This window comes from Heptranchias perlo, chromosome 13 (assembly GCF_035084215.1).
Source record: "Heptranchias perlo isolate sHepPer1 chromosome 13, sHepPer1.hap1, whole genome shotgun sequence".
Lineage (NCBI taxonomy): Eukaryota > Metazoa > Chordata > Chondrichthyes > Hexanchiformes > Hexanchidae > Heptranchias > Heptranchias perlo.
Genome location: NC_090337.1, coordinates 66,280,125 through 66,305,323, shown reverse-complemented (window position 1 = coordinate 66,305,323; position 25,199 = coordinate 66,280,125). Strand labels below are relative to the sequence as shown.

General features: G+C 46.1%; 1 protein-coding gene across 2 annotated transcripts in view; it reads right to left on the bottom strand.

The window, feature by feature from the left end:
- Positions 1–20,589, bottom strand: part of boka (BCL2 family apoptosis regulator BOK a) — a 36,263-nt gene extending 15,674 nt beyond the window's left edge. The window contains exons 1-3 of one of the 2 annotated variants that reach the window (XM_067995638.1): positions 20,077–20,589; positions 11,195–11,417; positions 1,927–2,055 (exon numbers count right to left, since the gene is read on the bottom strand). In XM_067995638.1, the coding sequence (XP_067851739.1) occupies positions 1,927–2,055; positions 11,195–11,417 (352 nt within the window). In that variant the 5' untranslated portion in view covers positions 20,077–20,589. The remainder of the gene's footprint in view (positions 1–1,926; positions 2,056–11,194; positions 11,418–20,076) is intronic. The other variant, XM_067995637.1, reaches the window with a different exon arrangement.
- Positions 20,590–25,199: the final 4,610 nt, after the last annotated feature.

The window sequence follows — 25,199 nt, the reverse complement described above, 5'->3', positions numbered from 1 at the left end:
TACCCACAGTCTACTGCTTTTACTGTGGGACATATTCTCCCATTGTTTATAAAGCTATCCAAGGTACACACTTCAGTGGAGTACGTGTAACATAAAGAAACTCCTTTATTGAGCAATATTTGTCATTATAGCACATTCCACTGGCTGAACTCCAGCTCTCGGTGGCTAATAATGAAGTGTTAAACTTTATTATTCAAGTGAACAGTTACTGTATTAGCATTAGGGAAGGTGAGAAAGGGAAGAGGTCAATAATCCACAGTTTCTGTGCGCACTATATAAACAGACTTCTAAATTACCCACTCATTTCTATCCATAGTTTGATGGGAACTACAAAGTCATTGGCAAATTCATAATGTAACCAGAGAACACTGTCATTGCAAGTACCATATAATACCAAGTAGGTAATTTTCATAGATTCATAGAATGTTACAGCACAGAAGGAGGCCATTCAGCCCTTTGCACCTGTGCCAGTTCTCCAAAGGAGCTATCCACTTAATCCCATTCTCAATACTCGCCACTAGGCATTTCTGCCTCAACTATCAATGCAAAGAGCAGATCAACACGCCATTGGAGGCAGAAGTGGGCAAAGAACATGGCCACTGGAGGGCCGAGCAGCTGAAGGAACTGTTTTAAAGCTGATTTTGCTGCTGTAAAATGATCGGGTAATATAGGAACATAGGAACAGAAGGAGGCCATTCAGCCCCTCGAGCCTGTTCTGCCATTCAATTAGATCATGACTGATCTGCATCTTAACTCCATTTACCCGCCTTGGTTCCGTAACCCTTACTACCCTTACCTAACAAAAATCTATCAATCTCGATTTTGAAATTTTTAATTGACCCCCCAACCTCAACAGCTTTTTTCTTGGTGGGGGGGGGGGTGAGTTCCAGATTTCCACCACCCTTTGTATGAAGAAGACATAAACAGCTCAAGTGTCTACAGGACCTGGACTGGAAGCTATTCCATTATTACACATGAAGGAACAGACAAGCCTGGAACTATACAAAACCCTGGTTAGACTGCACCTGGAGTACTGTGAGCAGTTCTGGACACTGCACCTTCGGAAGGACATATTGGCCTTGAAGGGAGTGCAGCGTAGGTTTACTAGAATGATACCCGGACTTCAAGGGTTAAGTTACGAGGAGAGATTACACAAATTAAGGGTGGTAGAAGTTTGGAACTCTCTTCCGCAAACGGCAATTGATACTAGCTCATTTGCTAAATTTAAATGTGAGATAGATAGCTTTTTGGCAACCAAATGCATTAAGGGATATGGGCCAAAGGCAGGTATATGGAGTTAGATCACAGATCAGCCATGATCTTATCAAACGGCGGAGCAGGTACGAGGGGCTGAATGGCCTACTCCTGTTCCTATGATCCTATGAATTACAGGGTGCAGTGACACATGATGATATGTGCAGTAATCGAGGAGCCAGAGGCAGAAGATAAACACTGAATGATAAGAAACGGAGTGATAAATGCAATGAAAAATCAAGAGATAGACAAATACTACTTGCAAGCTGACAAATGGCATTTTTGTTTGTAGCATAGTTTAAACCACAGTTCCTCATCTCAGTTACCCCTGTCGATGGAGCTATGCCAACCATTGGAAATGAAACAACTAATGGTGGAGTCTTACAGGTTTCTTTATCAGTATTGGTTGAGGCCTGGGAGCAGCTTGCTTGTTCGCTCTGCTCTGTGAAATACTGCAGGGAAGGCAAAGCAGGAACTTAAATCTGTACAAGTAAACCTGCAAAAAAAACCTCGAGGGGATCTATAGGAGAGCTGAGCCTCAGGTGAAAGCTAGGATTAGTGATGTACGTTCTATGCGTGCAATAGGTACTGCTCAACAGTATAAGCCCAGTGGGAAGCAGGGTCCCTCCCACCTGTCATATACACAACTGAATAAGCATTTCAGAAATTTACCTGCAGAGAAAAGCTCAGTGGCGACAGCCAGGAATGCGTCTGACACGATGCTTTCAGAACTGACCGAGATATTCAACTGTTTCGCAATATTCCTGTAGACATTTGGTCTGATGTACTCCAACTCATCACCTTGAGAGAGAGAGAGAAAAGATATGAGAAATTCTGCTCTTTGGTGTTTTGATTTATGAGCGAGAGGACTGATAGTGAAAGCTCAAGTCACTCCACAGTAGGAACATTCTATCCGCTGGTGAAGGATAATAACACTGTGCTTGGGGGCTCCCTTCGAATTGAAGAAATAGGGAAAAAGTAACATTATTGCTTTACCTGTGAATGTTAATTTGCTGTTCAACAGAAAGAAACAGGCTGGTGTAAAACGTCCTCAATTGGTTGGGAGTTGCCTCCTCAACATGAAACTGTGAATTCAGATCTCAGGCCTTATCGTCACTTGGAATCATACAGCATAGGAGGAGGCCATTCGGCCCATTGTGCCTGTGCTGGCTTTTTGAAAGAACTATCCAATTAGTCCTACTCCCCTGCTCTTTCCTCATAGCCCTGCAAATTTTTCCTTTTCAAGTATATATTCAATTCCCTTTTGGAAGTTACTACTGAATCTGCTTCTACCACCCTTTCAGGCAATGCATTCCAGATCATAACAACTCGCTATGCAAAGAACTGTCTCCTCATTTCAAATAGCAGGGACTCAATAGAAGTATACGAGGACTCAATACAAACATACGTGACAAAACAATGCAAACCGGCAATGTACAGGCACAGTCCAGATGGGTAGTGACACAATCAAGGTCCAGTGTATATACAGTCCTGGATTCCTTTAGCTGTCAATCACAGGTAATAACCATCCTTTGTGAAGATGAGCTAGGAATATTGGAGCTACTGAAGTTGTCCTTAGTCTTAGCAATATCGTCTTTTGTCGATTTCCATATGCTGCTCAATACAGATCATCACTCTGCTGCTGGGTTGATACCTGATAGGTGATGTCTAATGCTGCATTCCAATCCGTCAATAAGAGCAAATCTGAGTTCAGATAGTGTTGAAGTGCCTGGTTGTTTAAGCAAATTTAGGCCCAAGAGCAGCAGGATCCCCAACAAACAGGAGGGAATAACCACTCGGATTATGCAGCATGCATGCATTGCAATATCCCTGTGCCAAGATATCCGTATCCTATCTCTCTTTGCCCTGCCTCTTTTATCTGGATGATTTTCCAGCAGTGGTAAATATTCAACTGCTCAACTGAACCTAAGCTTGGTAAGTTAGAGGGCCTTTGGCCCTCAGTGTTGAATACCGCTGATGTTAGCGACAGACACCTCAATGTCCCATTCATGCCCTACTCCACCACTCTCTATGCAGTGGATGGTACAATGACAGATACAATAGGCTCAGGGGTAGAAATTGCTCATCGTTGCGCCCATTTTCTAGGTGGAATATGGGGGAACAAAATGACCAATTTTGCAGGGCTGTGCCCTGCGCCCCAAGGACGCCTGAAAACCACCTGATGCCATATTTGCCTCAGACGATTTTCAGGCGTCCGGAGCGGACATCTAAAACAGGCCAATGGAGGACCGAACGCCTCCTTTTCGGATCCCTCAGGATAATTGGGCTGCCCTGAGCGGAGCAGAAATCGAGCCTGTTCCGCCCAGGATTCCCAGGCATGGACGCGGCCGAGGAATTCACGTGCAGCCAGGAGGAGCAGGAGTCCTCCCAGCTCCACAATGGTTCTGACGGCAGCTGCCAGCTGGTGATCAGCTCCCTTCCCGCTGTCCTTCACCACGCCCCCCCCTCCCCCCCTCCCCCCCCCCCCCCCCCCACCACCCCAAACTTACCCGAGGCCCACTGCTGGTGAGGCCCGGCGGTCTGACGTTCGATTTTCGGAAATGGACGAGCTACCTGTGGAGGTGCGGCAGGTGCCGGCAATTTCGGGCCTCCCTTGTCGTGGTGGAGCTGCCTGTAGAGGCCCAGGCAAATTTCAAACACCCACTATCCTGTCGGTCACTCCGAGGTGATCTGGAGGAAGGATTGGCTACACGTGGCATTAGTTACAGTAAGTCAGAGGCAACACTCTTTTATACTTTATAGCTTGCTGCTAAGTTTCTGTGGCTGTGTTTATCTTGGTATGTCACTTTTGGACAACAAGATCCAGTTGTGTGTCTTCCTGAGGTCAATAAGAGTTGCTCTTAGGTAAATTCTGAGGTCAATTAGAAGTCAGAAATCATCAACAGGAAGTATCAGGCTTTCTTTCTCTTTTTCAATATTGAAAAGACCACTCAGCCCATCAAATGAGGTGCAGAAACTTTCAAGTGTGGCAGAATCTGCTTGTTCTGTATTTTTACCTGTGATCTTTTCCATAGCTGGGACTCTGCACACATTTGATTGCCCTGACTCCTGGGTTCCTCTGCCATCAGGATGATGCTCTGCTGGACTACACTGTGAGTCTCAGCTGCCTTGATTCTGCTCTCCCACTCCATATCTTCGAGTTTTAAGGTGACTTGTTCCAGCCTACAGTGCCCACCCTCACCTTCTGCTGTTACCTGCTGAGTTTCTGGACTGTGTCAGTGCACTGCTGACTCTTCAACTTTACTCTGCTGCTGTGTTTGGTTCGGGACCGAAATTCACTTTCTCCTGATCTGAATTCCATCTCTTTGTTGGCTCCTGGGCTTTACTGTGACCTCCAACTTCACCGTCACTTTCTGCTGAGACTGTATTCTCTGCTGGGACTGTATTCTCTGCTGGGACTGTATTCTCTGCTGGGACTGTCTCTATTCCATTACCAGGTGCTCCTGCAGGTTCAGTTATCTCCTCCTCTGCTGGGATTTTCATTCTATGCTGAACTAGCTCTGACAGTTCCTGCTGGTTCCCGTCCTGCTCTGGATTCTGCCCCCATGTTGCTGAATGATCTTTGCTTTGCTGCAATTTGCTCGCTTCCTGTGGCCACTGATTCTGCTCTGCTCCATACATCCTTCATCACCCTTCACTGGACAGGATGCACCGGCTACTTACGTTCCTCATGTGTTCCTCACCCCCCTATAGCTGTACTACTGACCAGTTCTCTCATCTGCACTGATCTCGTGACTCCCTAGACTTCACTGTCAGGTTTCAATCCTACTGCTCCTCACTCCTCTGCTGGTGTACCAGATCCGCTTGTGCACACTAATAAAATCTGAGGCCACTACGCCTCTGCTGGACCTTGAATCAACCTCTGCTAGTTCAGGGTTTGGCTCTTCACTCCACCTCAGTTCCAATTAACAACCTCCAGCAGTACGCCCACTGATACTCCGCCCCTCTAATGCTCCTGGATTCCCTCCCTCTCCACAACTTTCTCTGAACTAGGACACTGCTTTGTGGACCCTCCAAGATGTCTACAAATTGACTCAGACTTTAACTCTGGACTCTTTCATACCATCACCTCCCTATCCTCTGTTTATAACTCGGACAGGTCTCCTCTCGTCTCTGCCATGCCTAAATAACCTGAATTCCCTCTACGTGCATCTGCATGTGAACTTTGGCTGCCACTCCAGATCCAAGCTCATTACTTCTATCTCCCTTTTTTTCCCCTTGGCCGCACTCAGGCCCTTCTCTCCAGTCTCCTCTCCTTCCAGTCAACCAGTCATTCTGCCTTTAATTTATCCCCTCTTGGAAACTTTGATCCCCCAATCCCTACCCCAATCCATCACTATTCCTCCGCCTTCCTACTTTCCTGCAGCTGTCCCAGGCATGAATCCTCCTAGGATAAGTCCATGCCTTGTTCTCAAGCCCCGGTCACCCCTGTCCTCTCTGCCATTGTCTTCCAGACCCCAATGCCTCAAATTTAAAATTCTCATCCTCATGTTTAAATTCCTTCATTGCACCACCCCTCCCTATCTTTGTAACCTTCTACAGCCCTACAACCCCCCTGAACTCTATGTTCCTCTCACTCTGGCCTCCCCCCTGCCTTCCCCTCCAGTCTGAAAGACAACCATTCACCACTGCTTTCTGTCCCTTAGCCAATTTTTGACCCACGCAACCACTGTCCTTTTAATCCCCTGGGCTTTAATTTTGCTAACAAGTTTATTATGCGACACTTTATCAAATGCCTTTTGACAGTAAATATACACATCAGCCGCACTACCCTCATCAACCCTCTCTGATACTTCATCAAAGAACTCAATCAAGTTAGTCAAACACGATTTGCCTTTAACAAATCCATGTTGACTTTCATGTTTTTACATCGCCCATATTTTTCAAAATACCAATTAATTTTGTCCCAGATTATTGTCTCTGAAAGTTTCCCCATCACCGACGTTAGGCTGACTGGCCTGTAATTGCCGGGTTTATCCCTCTCCCCTTTTCTGAATAGGGGTGTAACATTTGCAATCCTCCAGTCCCCTGGCACCGCTCCCATATCTAAGGAGGATTGGAAGATTTGGCCAGAGCCTCCGCAATTTCCACCCTTACTTCCCTCAGCAACCTAGGATGTATCCCATCTGGACCGGGTGACTTTTCTACTTTGAGCGTTGCTAATCTTTTAAGTACCTCCTCTTTATCTATTTTTATCCTATCCAATTTCTCTACTACCTCCTCCTTTACTGTGACATTTGTAAAGAACCTTACAACACCAGGTTATAGTCCAGTTGGACTATAACCTGGTGTTGTAAGATTCTTTACATTTGTCAACCCCAGTCCATCACTGGCATCTCCACATCATGGCTACTGTGACATTGGCAGCATCCTCTTCTTTTGTACCTCAGCCTTGCTCTCTGCCGCAACAAGAAAATCTCCATTTTGGTCTCCAATCGGTCCCACCCTTCCTTTGACTATCCTTTTACTATTTATATGTTTATAAAAGACTTTTGAGTTCCCTTTTATGTTACTTGCTAATCTTCATCTTCCTTCCCCCTTCAAACCCCATTTCCTTCTGCACTGACCCTGGATAAAACTCTTCCCCTACGTCACTTACAATTGAAATTTCAAGCTGCCAACTACCTAGCCTTTGGCCCTAAATTTGCCACGATACTTCTCCAGGTGTTGATCTGCTCAGAAACTCCCTCACCTCCACCTTTGATATCTTTGTCACCATTGAAATCTTTACTCTCTCCCATCCTGGTCCTTCCCTCTGGTATGGCCCCCAACCATGCTCCATCAAGTCAAGGGCTGTAGACTGAGGGCACCTGGAACACAACTGGTTTAGCCATCCATCACCACATCTGGCTGGACCACATCGGACCTCACCCTCCTCTACCAAAGTCATCCACTACTCCAAGATCATTCCAGAAAGCAAAGGTGACCTGAAGCCTTTTTCTCCAATACTAACTGGCTCCTTAAACCTCTCTCCCCTGTCCCCTCAGCTGATGACAGGATTGCCATCCATGTTGGTTGAGTGAGTGCAGAGGCCAATCTTGCTTACAATCTTGTATCAGCCATGGCTCAGTGGGTAGCACCAGAAGGTTGTGGGTTCAAGTCCCACTCCAGAGACTTGAGCCCTTAAACTAGGCTGATACTCCAGTGTAGTACTGAGGGAGTGCTGCACTGTCTGAGGTGCCATCTTTCGGATGAGACGTTAAACTGAGGCCCCTCTGCCCTCTCAGGGGACACCAAAAGATCCCACGGCACTATTTCGAAGAAGAGCAGGGGAATTATCCCCGTTGTCCTGGCTAATATTTATCCCTCAACCAACATCACTAAATCACATTATCTGGTCATTATCACATTGCTGTTTGTGGGAGCTTCCTGTGCCCAAATTGGCTGCCATGTTCCCTACATTACAACAGTGACTACACTTCAAAAGTACTTCATTGGTTGTAAAGCGCTTTGGGACATCCTGAGGTCATGAAAGGCGCTATATAAATGCAAGTTCTTTCTTTCTTTAAGATGTATCGTGAACACGGAGAAGAATGATAATGCGTTGGATGGATGTCATGCTTAACCGAAGGTTTAATTTACAAGAGCCGGCTGCAGAACTCTTGTAAATGTTTTCCAGCGGGGATATCTTCAATGGAAAAGAGAATCGAGCGGAGTGTAAAACAGGTGGCCGATTTGTTATTGTCTGTTTTGCGCTCCTGCTGAACACAAATTTCACCCCCTTCGACTATTGGAAACTGCAGCTTTGGATATTTCAAAACATTCAAATTGCTGGGACTTTCCCGATTTGGCACACGAGGAGCATATATGGATGAGTTCCCTGTTTACAGTACAGCTGTAATATTCTATGGCAGGTCCCAATGACGTGCAGCTGTATAATCAGAGTGAGTTATGCTGTTCTTTAATGGAATTTTTAACAAGAAGGCATATATCCAACACAAACATTTGACTATCTGGGGTCAATCTTGACTTTGTGTGACGGTGTAAAATGGGTGATAGTGAGGCGACAGTCCGTTTTACATCTCTCACCATTTTAATTTCCGTTGACTTCAAACGGGAGAAAGGTAAATCTTCTGACTCGCTATCACCCCTTAGCACACTATAGCACAAAGTCAAGATTTACCCCACTGTAGTTAAAGTGTTTGATGAATATTGAAGATTATGAAGCATTTAATCACACTTGATCTTCAAAAGACTGGATACAAATTAAATGTAACCTCCAGTTGAGATATAAGCCAGGATCAAATGCGAAACTTGGGAATTACTATTTTTAGGTCAACATCTTAGAAATTCAAGAAACTCTGTGGGTTAAGAAGGAAAATCAAAATACTGGAAATCTGAACCAACAACAGAAAATGATATAAAAAGCACAGCAGGTCGGTCAGCATCTGAAAGAGGATAGACTTGATGGGCCGAATGGCCTCCTTCTGAACCGTACACCTCTACGGTCCTGTAGATAATGGTTTTGAGTGTGGCTTTGCATCAGAAATAGCACAGTCCCTTCAAGGAACTAACCTACCTGTTCCTGCCTCTATTTTGTTTTGGTCAATTCCATAAAGGAGCGTCTCCAGCCTCATTGTGCCAGTTTTGATGAACAATTGCACCAAAACATCAAACTATCTTTCTCTTTCAGGTGCTGACTGACCTTCTGTGCTTTTGCCGCATTTTCCATTTTTAAAAATGGTAGGCTCCTGGTCGGAGATTCGGAGTGAAGGAACTGGGAGGAGAAATGGTCAAACCGTGTGGCCCCCACTGCAAGTCTGCAGTCCCAGGTGATGCCCTTCAGTGCTGACCCTGCCCAACTGTGCAGGGCCAGTGGGGAGTACCCAATTTGCATGGGGCCGGCAGGTGCCCATGACACTAGGAGTCCATCTCCAGCGCCTGCCTGCCCCATGCAGCTGGTGCCTGCCTGCCATGGGGGATGGGGGAGGGTTGCCCAGACCCCCTGGAGATCCCACTGAACGTCCCTCAGTCCCCTGTGTAAGGGGGTCGATTCAAATTTTTGGGCAGGGCCCACTTCTGCCCAATTCGAGGTCTGCTGGAGCTATGGCAAACGTTGGGTGGAACCCCTGAGGAAACATCGGGCTCACGTGCTTAAAAATAATTGGTGGTGAGGCTTAGTCAATGCTAATCTGAACAGACAGAAAGTGAAAAGATGAAAACAGAACAAAGAGAAAAATCATTTGGGAAAATAAGAAACGTGGATAATAAATCTCCGTAACTATGGCAAAAAATCCAGGGGGGAAATGGGAAGAATTTTTTTTACGCACCAAGTTATTGTGATCTGGAATTCACTGCCTGAAAGGGCGGTGGAAGCAGATTCAATAGTAACTTTCAAAAGGGAATTGGATAAATACTTGAAAAGGAGAATTTGCAGGGCCATGGGGAAAGAACGGGTGAGTGGGAGTAATTGGATAGCTCTTTCAAAGAGGCGGCACAGACATGATGGGCCGAATGGCCACCTACTGTGCTGTGTATGGTTCTTTGATTCTATTAACTCTCTTTCTCTCTAAACGAATCTCTACATTGCTCTGAGTCAGCTAGCAGGATGTACACTTACGCAACCCCAGTTCCTCACCTGATACCCTTCCCCACAGCCACCCCACAACAATGTGCCTAGCGCCTGAGATTGGAAATTAAGCAGAATGGAAGATTTCAGCTGCATTCCACAGCCCCCCCCCCCCCCCCCACCCAACTCCATGGGGTCACAAACTGGCAATCCAGGATCCAGGGGCATTGGTCTTGAAACAGAAACCCAGAAAAATCAGTTGTAATATTTCCATTTCTCATTCTATCAATTTCCCCCTCTCTTTAAATTTACAAAGATCCCAAAGTACTGATGAGGGACCACTCTGGGCCTCACCTACCTCATCCTTCCATAGAAACCCGTGGTCTCAACATCACTCAATCCAATTGCCTCTTGAATTATTTCAGAGTTTTTGCCCCAGCCAGATATCAATCACTCTGTGCTTCCTGATACCAGTCCCATACTTACCTTTTACTTGTTTGTGCCTATGTTTCTTTTCCTGCAGTTGTGGTTTAACTTGAGATCGTGCCCTAGATTAATCCTTTCCATTCCACTTAGTAACTTATATACATCTTTAAAGTCCTTTCTTATTCACCTCCTTCCAAAGCTGAAAAATCAGAGTTTTTGTAACTTTTTCTCATGGCGCAGGCCGGAGATCTGCTCCATGGAGCTTCTACGCACCACTTCCAGCGCTTGGATATTATCATTATGCCTCGGTGACTAGTGTTGAACACGATATTCACGGTACAGCTTCAGCACAGAATTGTACAGCCTCAGGCTCATACTTTACTGATTTGACAATAAGGGAGAACGTTACGATTGCATATGGCTGGGAGGAGCCGGGAGGGGAAGCAGAAACTGGAAATTTGGGCGCAAACTGCCCTTGATTATCTGAGCTTTCATTTTGATGGTTACAATATCATGGACAGTGCCACGCAAGTTTCAGATTTGCACTGTCAGAGGACAAATCCCCCATTGGCACCACAGACTCATAAAATTACCTCCTGTATCTCTTAATTGCTGTTTTACAATGACAGGATGCAACAAGTTGAGCTTCCACTAATTGTAAATTTTGTCTAGGACCTCTGTAATTCCCTGACTGATTTATCAGACTTGTGTGCACCTACAATCCCAACCCCATCCCCTGCAGTTTAGTGTCACCTGCAATATGACCAACTTGCATTGCTTTTCTGACTTCAGGTCATTTATTGATCTCCTTCCCTTCCCTTGCCATCACTCTCACCACATCTCTATCACGTGCTCTCTATTCCTTTCTCTCCCTTCCCAATTCTCCCTCTCCTGACTCTCCCCATTTCTATCACTCGCACTCTATTCCTTTCTCTCTCTCTCTCCCTCTCTCTCGGTCTCGGTCTCTGCAGCTGGTAGACTTACCCAAGTGAAGGAGCGCGGCTGATACCTCTGTCAGTTTGCTTGCTGGACTGGCAGCTGCAGACTCTGGTTTACTCCAGACAATACCAGCTCGGATCAGGCGGGAGTGGATGTAATCTCGACAGAGAGCTTTGGCTTGAGAAATAAGCTCTTTATCGGGCGGTGAGCGGTCAAACACTTCCATCACTTCAGCAGCAAAGATGGAGGAGCGTCGAAGCATCTCCATCTGGGAGCAAAGAAAAAAAGCTTAGATAGAACTGAACCTGAATTTTACTGGAAAATATCAACACCAACCTCACAACTGGAAAATATCAACACCAACCTCACAACTGGAAAATATCAGCAACAACCCACAACTGGAAAATATCAGCACCAACCTCACAACTGGAAAATATCAACACCAACCTCACAACTGGAAAATATCAACACCAACCTCACAACTGGAAAATATCAACACCAACCTCACAACTGGAAAATATCAGCAACAACCCACAACTGGAAAATATCAGCACCAACCTCACAACTGGAAAATATCAACACCAACCTCACAACTGGAAAATATCAGCACCAACCTCACAACTGGAAAATATCAGCAACAACCCACAACTGGAAAATATCAGCACCAACCCACAACTGGAAAATATCAGCACCAACCTCACAACTGGAAAATATCAGCACCAACCTCACAACTGGAAAATATCAACACCAACCTCACAACTGGAAAATATCAACACCAACCTCACAACTGGAAAATATCAGCAACAACCCACAACTGGAAAATATCAGCATCAACCTCATAACGGGAAAAAATCAGCAACAACCTCACAACTGGAAAATATCGGCATCAACCTCATAACTGGAAAAAATCAGCAACAACCTCACAACTGGAAAATATCAGTACCAACCCACAACTGGAAAATATCAGTACCAACCCACAACTGGACCAGTGCATGCATAAGTAAATCAGTTCCCATTTTATAACCCACATTCTGTCCTTATTTCTATGAAAGAGTAGACTATCGCCTGTGGCGTAGTCTACAGTATGGTCACTCTTATCTCCTTCTGTTGCCTTCATGTTGTTAGAATCATAGAAAGGTTACAGCACAGAAGGAGGCCATTCGGCCCATTGAGTCCATTCCGACTCTATGCAAGAGCAATCCAGCTAGTCCCACTCCCCCACCCTATCCCCGGGGATTTGTCTCTCCTTTTTTGTTTCTGTCTCTCTCTTTCTCTTCTTTTTCACTTCTCTCTGCTGAGCTCTTGTTTATGTTTCTCTTGCTCTTCTGCTTCTCTCGCTATTATATTCTTTTCTTTTGTCCTGTCTGATGGGAGGTAGCAGGTGGTATGGTGTGTGCGGTGTGGTGTGTGTGGTGTGGTGTGTGTGGTGTGGTGTGTGCGGTGTGTGTGGTGGGGTGTGGTGTGTGGTGTGTGTGGTGTGGTGTGTGTGGTGTGTGTGGTGTGGTGTGTGTGGTGTGTGTGGTGTGGTGTGTGTGGTGTGGTGTGTGTGGTGTGTGTGGTGTGGTGTGTGTGGTGTGTGTGGTGGGGTGTGGTGTGGTGTGTGTGGTGTGTGTGGTGCGGTGTGTGTGGTGTGGTGTGTGTGGTGCGGTGTGTGTGGTGTGTGCGGTGTGTGTGGTGCGGTGTGGTGTAGTGTGTGCGGTGTGTGCGGTGTGTGTGGTGCGGTGTGTGGTGTGTGCGGTGTGGTGTGTGCGGTGTGTGTGGTGCGGTGTGGTGTGTGTGGTGTGGTGTGTGGTGTGTGCGGTGTGTGTGGTGTGGTGTGTGTGGTGTGTGCGGTGTGTGCGGTGTGGTGTGTGGGGTGTGTGCGGTGTGTGTGGTGTGTGCGGTGTGTGTGGTGTGTGCGGTGTGTGTGGTGCGGTGTGGTGTAGTGTGTGCGGTGTGTGTGGTGCGGTGTGTGGTGTGTGCGGTGTGTGTGGTGTGGTGTGTGTGGTGTGTGTGGTGTGGTGTGTGTGGTGTGGTGTGCGGTGTGTGTGGTGCGGTGTGTGTGGTGTGGTGTGTGTGGTGTGGTGTGGTGTGTGGTGTGTGCGGTGTGTGCGGTGTGTGTGGTGTGGTGTGCGGTGTGTGTGGTGCGTGCGGTGTGTGTGGTGTGGTGTGCGGTGTGTGTGGTGCGGTGTGTGTGGTGTGGTGTGTGTGGTGTGGTGTGCGGTGTGTGTGGTGCGGTGTGTGTGGTGCGGTGTGTGTGGTGCGGTGTGTGTGGTGCGGTGTGTGTGGTGTGGTGTGGTGTGTGGTGTGTAGTGTGTGCGGTATGGTGTAGTGTGGTGTAGTGTGTGCAGTGGTGAATAGGGCCTTCAATGGCTGCATTTGGGGTGGGGGCTTGCAGGGAAAATGTGGCCCTCGAACTGAACCAGTTTCCATCCTCCCCTCCCCTCCCCTTCATTCCCTTCCCTTTATATCTGTTTCCCTCGGAGAGGCTGTGTTTGTTTTCAAAATTCATTTTTAAAGAAAGCAAATCGCCTGTCTGCCTTTGTGTCTGTCTCTGTCCCTCTGTCTTCTAGGGTTAGGAATGAGAATCCTTGCCTCACAGGTGGGAGCAATTAGTGTTGACTTTTTCTAACTGCCTGCAAGATACAAGTGAGATCACTGGTTTCAAAAACCAGTTTTTAAAATTGAAGTAATATTAAATGAAGAAAGAGACTTTCTTTCTGAACCCAATCTCCTTCTCTCTCTCGCACCTCAACTCCTGTCACTCTCTCTCTCCACCTCACCTTAATACATTTTGTAAAGTTTATAAAACACAAAACAAAAGCCACAATAGGTGTGTAATCGGAACACTGTCATAATTTCCATGCATACATATACCCACACGCATACATGCGCACATTCCTGCACGCACAGACACATACACCCATGCACTAACACACATGCATATACACACGCGCACACATACACACACATACATGCATACACTAACACGCAGACATATACGTATGGGTACGGTAGCATAGTGGTTATGTTATTGCACTAGTAATCCAGAGGCCCAGACTAATAATCCAGAGATATGAGTTCAAATCTGCCCATGGCAGCTGGGGAATTTAAATTCAGTTAATTAAATAAAATCTGGAATAAAAAGCTAGTATCAGTAATGGTGACCATGAAACTACTGGATTGTTGTAAAAACCCATCTGGTTCACTAATGTCCTTTAGGTGAAGGAAACCTGCCGTCCTTACCCAGTCTGGCCTATATGTGACTCCAGACCCATAGCAATGTAGCAAGCCACTCAGTTGTCAAGAAGGCAGCTCACCAGCACATTCTCAAGGGCAATTAGGGATGGGCAATAAATGCTGGCATTGCCAGCGACGCCCACATCCCATGAACAAATGAAAAAAAGACACACACACACTAGCCAGATTGCACAATCACAGTGAAGAGTTTGCATATGGGCAAAATCCATTATTAATATGTGTCTAGGAATCTATTATGGGAAAAGGTTAACACAAAAATTGTGACAAAACATGACAACAACAACTTGCATTTATCGAGGGCCTTTTATGTAGTAAAGCGTCCCAGGGCGGTTCACAGGAGCGTTATCAAACAAAATTTGACACCGAGCCACATAAGGAGATATTAGGACAAGTAATCAAAAGCTTGGTCAAAGAGGTAGGTTTTGAGGAGAGGTGGAGAGGTTTAAGGAAGTCAGGTTGTGCCGACAATACAGATTTAAGACATTTAATATGTTATAAACATGTCAATGTTTTCTGTTATTAATTCCTAAGTCCACATTTATTATGAAAGTGCCAATGTGAGCCTATCTTGCTGTAATTACACCCTCCCACCATTGCAGATGTAGGTGAAGAGGTGTAACAATAATGTGACAAGTTTACACAGACAGTTTCCATAATAAAAGTGGACATAGGAATTTATAATGGATATAGTATGCGTGCAGATGTAATATTTTTAATATAATCCTAGTCAATCTCTCATGGCATTGCACAAGGTGAGTTAAAAACAATTGCAGTCTTCAGGTGGTGGGGTCAGAGGCCAGGATCATCAGACCAACAACAATAACTTGCATTTATATAGGACCTTTAATGTAGTAAAACGTCCCAAGGCCTTCATAGGAGCAATTTTCAAACAAAATTTACCAAGCCACACATTAGGACAGGTGACCAAAAGCTTGGTCAAAGAGGTAGGTTTTAAGCAGCACCTTAAAGGAGGAGAGATTAAAATCGGGGCAGCGTAAGAGGCAAGAAAGATATCTCGGAGAGTTGTAGATCAGGAGGAGGTTACAGAGAAAGGGAGGGGCGAGGCCATGGAGGCATTTGAAAACAAGGATGAGAATTTTAAAATTGAGGCGTTCCCAGGCCGGGAGCCAATGTAGGTCAGCGAGTACAGGAGTGACGGGTGAAAGGGACTTGGTGCGAGTTCGGATAACCCCTTCTGTTCCTGGTACAAATAAATGAGCTGGAATCACATGTCCAAAGTCACCTGTACCTCCCAAGCATGATACACTCACCATGTCTCGTGACTCAAATCACTCATATAGCGTATCCCAAAATATTATTTTCTGAAAGAAATCTATCTAATTTGCATTTGAATGAATCAACACTAACTGCTTCCTCCGTCTCCCGAGGGAGTCTGTTCCATAGAATGACCACTCGCTCACTGAAATAATGGGCCAAATCTTCTTGGAAAAATAACGGCGTGTTAATGACGCACGCCGTTATCAATGTGTGAATTGGCCAGCGAGTTCAGGGGATGAAGAGATTCACCGTGAGTTGTGAATCTCCAGAACCTGCTGGTCGATTTACACTGCTCCACCATTTGCTTCAAACAAATGGCATCTTGCCCTTAGCCTCACTGTTATTTTAAGAACTTGCTGGATTTGCATATTAATTGCCCATTAAACTTGCCACAGAAAGTTAGGGCTGGTAATTAACAGCATAAGTACCTTTTCAACAACATGATAATCAACCTCTCCCACCTAGAAAAGGAACAATTTAAACTGTTCAGTCTTATTCCTGCATGTAGTAAATTCTTTTTAGAGATTTTAAAAATTTAAAATATCAAAGTTTAACATTTTTTTCTTCCTTTTCATTTCTGTTTCTTTTTTCTCCCTCTTAATCGATTCTTTCTTTCCTTCACTTTATTTCTCTTTCTGTACCTGATTCGACTAACTCTCTTTCCTTCTCCGTCGTTCCTCTGTTTCTTCCTCAATCCTTAAATCTCACTGGTTAAGGAGACAGACTGTTGGTCCTGTCGTTCACTGTGGTCCCAGATGCCCTGTTCTCCTCGCCGCCCCCGTTATCAGTTCGCACTTCCAGCACGTTGTGGCGCAAATTATATTCGAGCTAAAGGATGCAGGAAAAAGTCTAAATAATGGCACAGGCTGCGAGATGCCCCACTCCAGCAAGATTTGGGCCAATGTTTCTGCAGATTAGTTTTGAATTTACCCCCTTCAAGCGCAGGCCGTGTCCTCTGGTTCTGCTGTTCTGGACAAGGTGAAGTAGCTTGTCATGGTCGACATTATTTAGTCCCTTTATAATTCTAGAAACAGCAATCATATTGCCTCTCAACCTTCTCTTTTAAAGTGAGAACATGTCCAATTTACATAATCCAATCTCTCCAATCCCCTCAATCATTCTGGTTGCTTTCTTCTGTATCCTTCCATTTGCTGCAATTTTATTTTTGTTCTGAGGTGACTAGAACTGTGCCAGAAATAGGAGGTATTTGTACTCTGTGGGTGGGATAGAACTTGCCAAAGATAAAATTGAAAAGGTGTTACTAAATTCGTTGCTCACCATACACGTCTAAAGAGCGTGAGATGCAAATAAAAAAAGCAATTATTTAGGATGTCGGGTTGAATTCTCACCTGTCATGTGGGAGGCCTGGGTTCGCTTCCTGGCCAATGTAGAGCTGTTCACCTTTAGGTGTCAGTCATGGCTCAGTTGGTAGCACTCTCATCTCTGTGTCAGATGATTGTGGGTTCATGGTCCCACTCCAGAGGCTTGAGCACAAAATCTAGGTTGACGCTCCAGTGCAGTACTAAGGGAGTGCTGCACCATTAGAGGTGTCATCTTTCAGATGAGAGGTTAAACCAAGACCATGTCTGCCCACTCAGGTGGACGTAAGTTGGTCCCATGGTACTATTTATAAGAAGAGCAGGATAGTTCTCCCCGGTGTCCTGGCCAATATTTATCCCTCAAGCAACATCACTAAAAAGTAGATTATCTGGTCATTATCTCATTGTTATTTGCGGGATCTTGCTGTGCACAAATTGACTGCTGTGTTTCCCCACATTACAACAGAGACTGCACTTCACAAGTACTTCATTGGCTGTAAAGCACTTTGGGACGTCCTGAGGTCATGAAAGGCTTTATCGCCACTAGGTCAAAATCCTGGAGCTCCCTACCTAACAGCACTGTGGGAGTTCTTTCACCGCACGGACTGCAGCGTTTCAAGAAGGCAGCTCACCACCACCTTCTCAAGGGCAACTAGAGATGGGCGATAAAAGCACGCCTTGCCAGCGTCACCCACATCCCAAGAATGAATAAGAAAAAAATATATATATAAATGCAAGTTTTTATTTCTCTATTGCCAAAGTTGAGTTCAAACTCCCAGAGACAATGCTGAAGCTGTGCAATGCCCTTGTCAGGTCACATGTGGAGCACTGAGTACAGATCTGGTCACCGGGAATGAGAGGCAGTGTCGAGGGCAGCGATGACACTAGAGATCGTCAGAGGATAAACTCAGAACAGCTTGATAAGCTGGGCTCTTACAGAGAGAGGTGTTTAGAAGACCATTTAGAAGTATATACAATATTTAATGGGATAGAGACAGTAAACCCAGAGCAGTACAAGAGAGCATGGGGGTCAGGGTTGTGAAGGGCAAATTTAAAAGAAAGAACATAAGAACACAAGAAATAGGAGCAGGAGTAGGCCATACGGCCCCTCGAGCCTGCTCCACCATTCAACAAGATCATGGCTAGTCTTCGACCTCAACTCCACTTTCCCACCCTATCCCCATATCCCTCATTCCCCTAGAGTCCAAAAATCTATCGATCTCAGTCTTGAATATATTCAATGACTGAGCATCCACAGCCCTCTGGGGTACAAAATTTCAAAGATTCACAACCCTCTGAGTGAAGAAATTTCTCCTCATCTCAGTCCTAAATGGCCGACCCCTTATCCCGAGACCATGCCCCCTAGTTCTAGACTCTCCAGCTAGGAGAAACATCCTTTCAGCATCTACCCTGAAAGGCCTTTCAGAATCTTAGACGTTTCAATGAGATCACCTCTCATTCTGCTAAACTCCAGAGAGTGTAGGCCCATTCTACTCAATCTTTCCTCATAAGACAGCCCTCTCATCCCAGGAATCAATTTAGTGAACCTTTGTTGCATCCCCTATAAGGCAAGTATATCCTTCCTTAGGTAAGGAGATCAAACCTGTACACAGTACTTCAGATGTGGTCTCACTAAAGCCCTGAACAATTACAGCAAGGCCAACATACCCTTTGCAAAGAAAGATTTGCATTTATATAGCACCTTTCATAACCTCAGGACATCCCAAAGCGCTTTACAGCCAATTAAGTACTTTTGAAGTGTAGTCACTGTTGTATTGTAGGAAACGCGGCAGCCAATTTGTGCACAGCAAGGTCCCACAAACAGCAATGAGATAATGACCAGATAATCTGTTTTTAGTAATGTTGGTTGAGGAAAAAATATTGACCAGCACATCGGGGAGAACTCCCCTGCTCGTCTTCGAAACAGTGTCATGGGATCTTTTATATCCACCTGAGAGAGCAGATGGGGCCTCGGTTTAACGTCTCATCCGAAAGACGGCACCTCCGACAGTGGAGCAATCCCTCTGTACTGTACTGGAGAGTTAGCCTAGATTTTGTAGTCAAGTCTCTGCAGGGACTTGAACCCATGACCTCTTAAAAGGCGAGAATGCTGCCAACTGAGCCACATCTGACAAATGCCAGGGAATATTTATTTATAGATAACTAGAATCCATTGCCAGATCTGCCAGGAAGAAAAATTAAGGCTAGGGCACTGATACTGAGGCCAGAACTGATTCAAGAAATAGCTAGGTGCTGCAACAGGAAGATGGTAGGATTGTTATACTAGAAGGCTGTGACCAAGTAGGTTTAAGGCCCTTTTTCATCCAAACCTATCTCGTAAAACTTGCAACAAACTGAAAAATCAGCGCCAAACGGGCAAGATAAACAAATCATCATCAACATTAAGGCAAACAAAAATCACCAACAAACCTGTAACTGAAAAATTATCAAAGGTGTAACAAATAAAAGAAATCAGGGTCCAACCTAACACAAACTGGAAAAAAAATCTCCATCGAATCTGCTGCATGCTAAAAATCAGCACCAACCCTACAAAAAAAACTGGAAAATCATTATCAAAACTGGAATTGGAAAAATCAGTTTCAAACTTGCAACAAACTGGAGAAAAAAAAATATCAGCCACAAACCCACAAAAAATCTCCCTGAGAAAAGAAGTTGAGAGTGAAATGTGAGAGGCGCTGTGCTATACCAGGAGGAGCCGTCCACCAAATCAAGCGAGAGGGGAACAAATCCTCCGCGAAAAAAAACCAGGGTTAAGGTCAAAAAAAAAATGTCGACAAGCTTCCTGGGGAGAAGGAAAAGGCGAAATCTTACAATACAACTGGACCTCGACCAACAGCTGCCGAACTCTCGGGAGAAAGAAGATGGGATAAAATGTTTGGAAGCAGCCGATATACAAAGCACACAGATACAAACACTCGTATGCACAAACGCACATGTACAAGACAAAACGTTTGGAAGCAGCCGGCTGACCAGGTGTGGATGTGGTGGAGGGATTGATCGCGGCTCTTCCCCCGTGTTAGAAACAGCAACCTGGCTAAAGCAACAAAGCACGGCGATAAAATATCTTACATCCTTCGGGGTCTCCGAGGCGCAGCGAGATCCTGCTCTGAAATAGCCCAAGAGGGTAGGAAAGTACTTTTCAAAAACTTCGGAGTTGGACTGACCTCCTCTGGGACTTTCTGCAAATGAAATTTCCTGCCTTGTGTTCAAGGGGTATCTTCTCGGTTGTTCCTCTCTCTCTCCCTCGATGCACTCGCAGATTCAGATCCTCGCCCGAGCTCCAGATGTGCTCTCACCGCCCCCGCCTCCTCTCCCTCACTCCTCCGTCCCCTTTTATGGCGAGACGTTTTGCCGATGTGATTCGCATTAAAATGCCTCTGGACTGCCAGCAACGTTCACAAACAAACCCATTTAAGGCTCGGAGGATCGGGCCACATTCACGCACCCCAGCACTCAACAACCCGCCCTACACACACAAAACAACAGGCACCTCAAGATTGTGCGGCACAAAGTTCCCTCTCGGCATCTCAGACTAAACATTTCAACCCACGCTCCTTGGAGACACACTGCCCCTTTCTGGCTACTGCACAACTTAAAATGAAAGCGTGTCCTGGTGTAAAGAATGGTCTGCTTGCAGACAATACAAGAAATGTGAACTCACAAACGCACATTTACAAACACTCATACATAGACACACATTTACAAACACTCTTACATACACAAACACACAAATACAACACATATACACAAACATACAAACCACAAACACAACACTCATAAAACACATATACGACACTCATAAACACAAACACACATACAAATACACAAAAACAAATAAAACCACAAATAAACATAAATATATATAGATGCACAAAAATACAATTATGCATATATGCAAACACAAACTTATACAAACATGCACATATACAAACACCTACATGCACATATCTAAACATATATATATATATATTCAAATATCTTGCATTTGTATAGTGCCTTTAATGTAGAAAATGTTACAAGACGTTTCACATAAGTGTAATCGAATCCAAATGGACGCCAAGCCAAAGAGGAAAACATTAAGTGGGGTGAACAAAAGAGGTGGGCTTTAAGGAGAGTATTAAACAAGAGGTGGAGAGGTTTACCATCGACCAGAAGCTGAACTGGACCAATCATGATGTGGAGATGCCGGTGATGGACTGGGGTGGACAAATGTAAGGAATCTTACAACACCAGGTTATAGTCCAACAAATTTATTTTAAGATCACAAGCTTTCGGAGATTATCCCCTTCGTCAGATGAATGAGTGAAAAGGTTCTCAAATCGCATATCTTATACTATGTTGGGACAGCATCACACCAATCAAAAGGTGTCGTTGTTATTCAAACAGGCCAGTCACGGAGAACAGCACGTCCCAGTACACTGGATATACATTGTGTCGATTATACAGGCAGGCAGAAAGAAACTCAAAATGGCAGAGAGAGAGAGAGAGAGAATATTAAAAAACATATAATTTTTTTCCCCTTTTTGCTGGTGGGGTTACGTGTAGCGTGACATGAACCCAAGATCCCGGTTGAGGCCGTCCTCATGGGTGCGGAACTTGGCTATCAACTTCTGCTCGATGATTTTGCGTTGTCGTGTGTCTCGAAGGCCGCCTTGGAGAACGCTTACCCAAAGATCGGTGGCTGAATGTCCTTGACTGCTAAAGTGTTCCCCGACTGGGAGGGAACCCTCCTGTCTGGCGATTGTTGCGCGGTGTCCGTTCATCCGTTGTCGCAGTGTCTGCATGGTCTCGCCAATGTACCATGCTCCGGGGCATCCTTTCCTGCAACGTATGAGGTAGACAACGTTGGCCGAGTCACAGGAGTATGAACCATGTACCTGGTGGGTGGTGTCCTCTCGTGTGATGGTGGTATCCGTGTCGATGATCTGGCATGTCTTGCAGAGGTTGCCGTGGCAGGGTTGTGTGGTGTCGTGGACGCTGTTCTCCTGAAAACTGGGTAACTTGCTGCGAACGATGGTCTGTTTGAGGTTGGGTGGCTGTTTAAAGGCGAGCAGTGGAGGCGTGGGGATGGCCTTAGCGAGGTGTTCGTCGTCATCGATGACATGTTGAAGGCTGCGGAGAACATGGTGTAGTTTCTCCGCTCCAGGGAAGTACTGGACGACGAAGGGTACTCTGTTGGTTGCGTCCCGTGTTTGTCTTCTGAGGAGGTCTATGCGATTCTTCGCTGTAGCCCGTCAGAACTGTCGATCGACAAGTCGAGCGTCATATCCCGTTCTTACGAGGGCGTCTTTCAGCGTCTGTAGGTGTCCATCGCGTTCCTCCTCGTCTGAGCAGATCCTGTGTATTCGTAGGGCCTGTCCATAGGGGATGGCCTCTTTGACGTGGTTGGGGTGGAAGCTGGAAAAGTGGAGCATCGTGAGGTTGTCCGAGGGCTTGCGGTAGAGTGAGGTGCTGAGGTGCCCGTCTTTGATGGAGATTTGTGTGTCCAAGAAAGAAACCGATTCTAAGGAGTAGTCCATGGTGAGTTTGATGGTGGGATGGAACTTGTTGATGTTATCGTGTAGTCTCTTCAGTGATTCTTCGCCTCCACTGCTCGCCTTTAAACAGCCACCCAACCTCAAACAGACCATCGTTTGCAGCAAGTTACCCAGTTTTCAGGAGAACAGCGTCCACGACACCACACAACCCTGCCACGGCAACCTCTGCAAGACATGCCAGATCATCGACACGGATACCACCATCACACGAGAGGACACCACCCACCAGGTACATGGTTCATACTCCTGTGACTCGGCCAACGTTGTCTACCTCATACGTTGCAGGAAAGGATGCCCCGGAGCATGGTACATTGGCGAGACCATGCAGACACTGCGACAACGGATGAACGGACACCGCGCAACAATCGCCAGACAGGAGGGTTCCCTCCCAGTCGGGGAACACTTTAGCAGTCAAGGACATTTAACCACCGATCTTCGGGTAAGCGTTCTCCAAGGTGGCCTTCGAGACACACGACAACGCAAAATCGTCGAGCAGAAGTTGATAGCCAAGTTCCGCACCCATGAGGACGGCCTCAACCGGGATCTTGGGTTCATGTCACGCTACACGTAACCCCACCAGCAAAAAGGGGGAAAAAATTATATGTTTTTTAATATTCTCTCTCTCTCTCTCTCTGCCATTTTGAGTTTCTTTCTGCCTGCCAGTGTAATCGACACAATGTATATCCAGTGTACTGGGACGTGCTGTTCTCCGTGACTGGCCTGTTTGAATAACAACGACACCTTTTGATTGGTGTGATGCTGTCCCAACATAGTATAAGATATGCGATTTGAGAACCTTTTCACTCATTCATCTGACGAAGGGGATAATCTCCGAAAGCTTGTGATCTTAAAATAAATTTGTTGGACTATAACCTGGTGTTGTAAGATTCCTTACATTGGACCAATCATGTCAGCATTGTGGTTATGAGCAGGACAAAGGACAAAGGTTGTGTACTCTGCCACAATTGCTTCACCTCCTGACCCCTCAATCCCTCACTATCAGCTACAAGGCTCAAGTCAGCAGTGGGAAGGAATATTCACCACTCGTCTGGATAGGTGCAGCCACAACAACACTCAAGAAGCTCTATACCATCTGGGACGAAGCAATCCACTTGATCGGCGTTCCTGCCACTGAATTCAAAATCCACCCCCTCCACCACTGGCGCACTTTGACTGCAGTATGTACTATCCACAAGATGCATTGCAGCAACTCACCAAGGCTTACTTCAACAGTACCTCCCAGCCCTGTGACCTCCACCACCAAGAAGGACAAGTCATGGGATTGCTATCATCGCTTGTCACACACCATCTTGACCTGGACAAATAACACGGTTCCTTCATTGTCGCTGGGTCAATATCTTGCAATTCCCTACATAACACCACCACAGATGCACAAGAACGGCAGCAGATGAAGGAGAAGGCCATCACATCTTTTCAGGGCAACTCGGGAGGGGAATCAATGTGACTTTGCCAGGGTTAACCACATCCCAAGAGCAAATTATAATTTTAAAAAATATTTTGAACTGGAACAGTATTTCTCCTTTCGCTGTAAAAGAATATTTAAGTTCCTTTTGGATTTTTCCAGATGATTTGAACACATGCTGCAGGATCAGTTTTTCACATAGTGGTAACATAATAATATTTTGGGCAAGAGAAAAGCATTGGGCCCTCTAGCCCATTGTTGTCCAACACATTAGCCACTAGCCACACGTGGTGAATTGGGAATCCAAATGTGGCAAATTGCATTTTGATTAGTAAATAAACAATGAGTAATAGGCCCCGTTGTTGGGCATGTGATCTCAATATTCCTATTTGCATGGTGTATGCATGTGAACTTTTTGAGTGTTTGTTGGTAAAATGGTAAGATGAAAAGTAGAGTGTGTGAGTGTTTTTTGATTACTGTAAGTGCTTTGCTGCCTTGGTTACTGCTCATTGGTTATCTGTTACAATGGTGTGTGACACGGATGAAAACGCAGGACTTCAGCACCATGGAAACACCATTGCCATTGGATGCAGAGGGGTCACTCGACCAATCGGAATAACCGCTCCAGGCCAGCAAAAGAAAATAAGCTCGACCAATAACAAGTAGCTCCAATAAAGCACAGTGCAAGCAGCATCCAACCACATTCTGGATGGAGCGCAGAGCTGGATCTGGGGTGAGAGCGTGGGGCGGGGGGGGAGAGCGGAGGGGGTCTGGAGGAAAGCGGGATTCTGGGGAGAGTGGGGGGATCTGGGGTGAGAGCGCGGGGGGGGGGGGGAGAGCAGGAGTGAGTCTAGGGGGAGAGCAGGCGGGGATCTGGGGGGAGAGCAGGGGGGGTCTGGGAGAGAGCAGGGGGGGTCTGGGAGAGAGCAGGAGTGAGTCTAGGGGGAGAGCAGGCGGGGATCTGGGGGGAGAGCAGGGGGGGTCTGGGAGAGAGCAGGAGGGGTCTGGGAGAGAGCGGGGGGGTCTGGGAGAGAGCAGGGGGGGTCTGGGAGAGAGCAGGGGGGGTCTGGGAGAGAGCAGGGGGGGTCTGGGAGAGAGCAGGAGTGAGTCTAGGGGGAGAGCAGGAGGGGTCTGGGGGGAGAGCAGGAGGGGTCTGGGGGGAGAGCGGGGGGGGGGGATCTGGGGGGAGAGCAGAGGGGTCTGGGGGGAGAGCAGGAGTGAGTCTAGGGGGA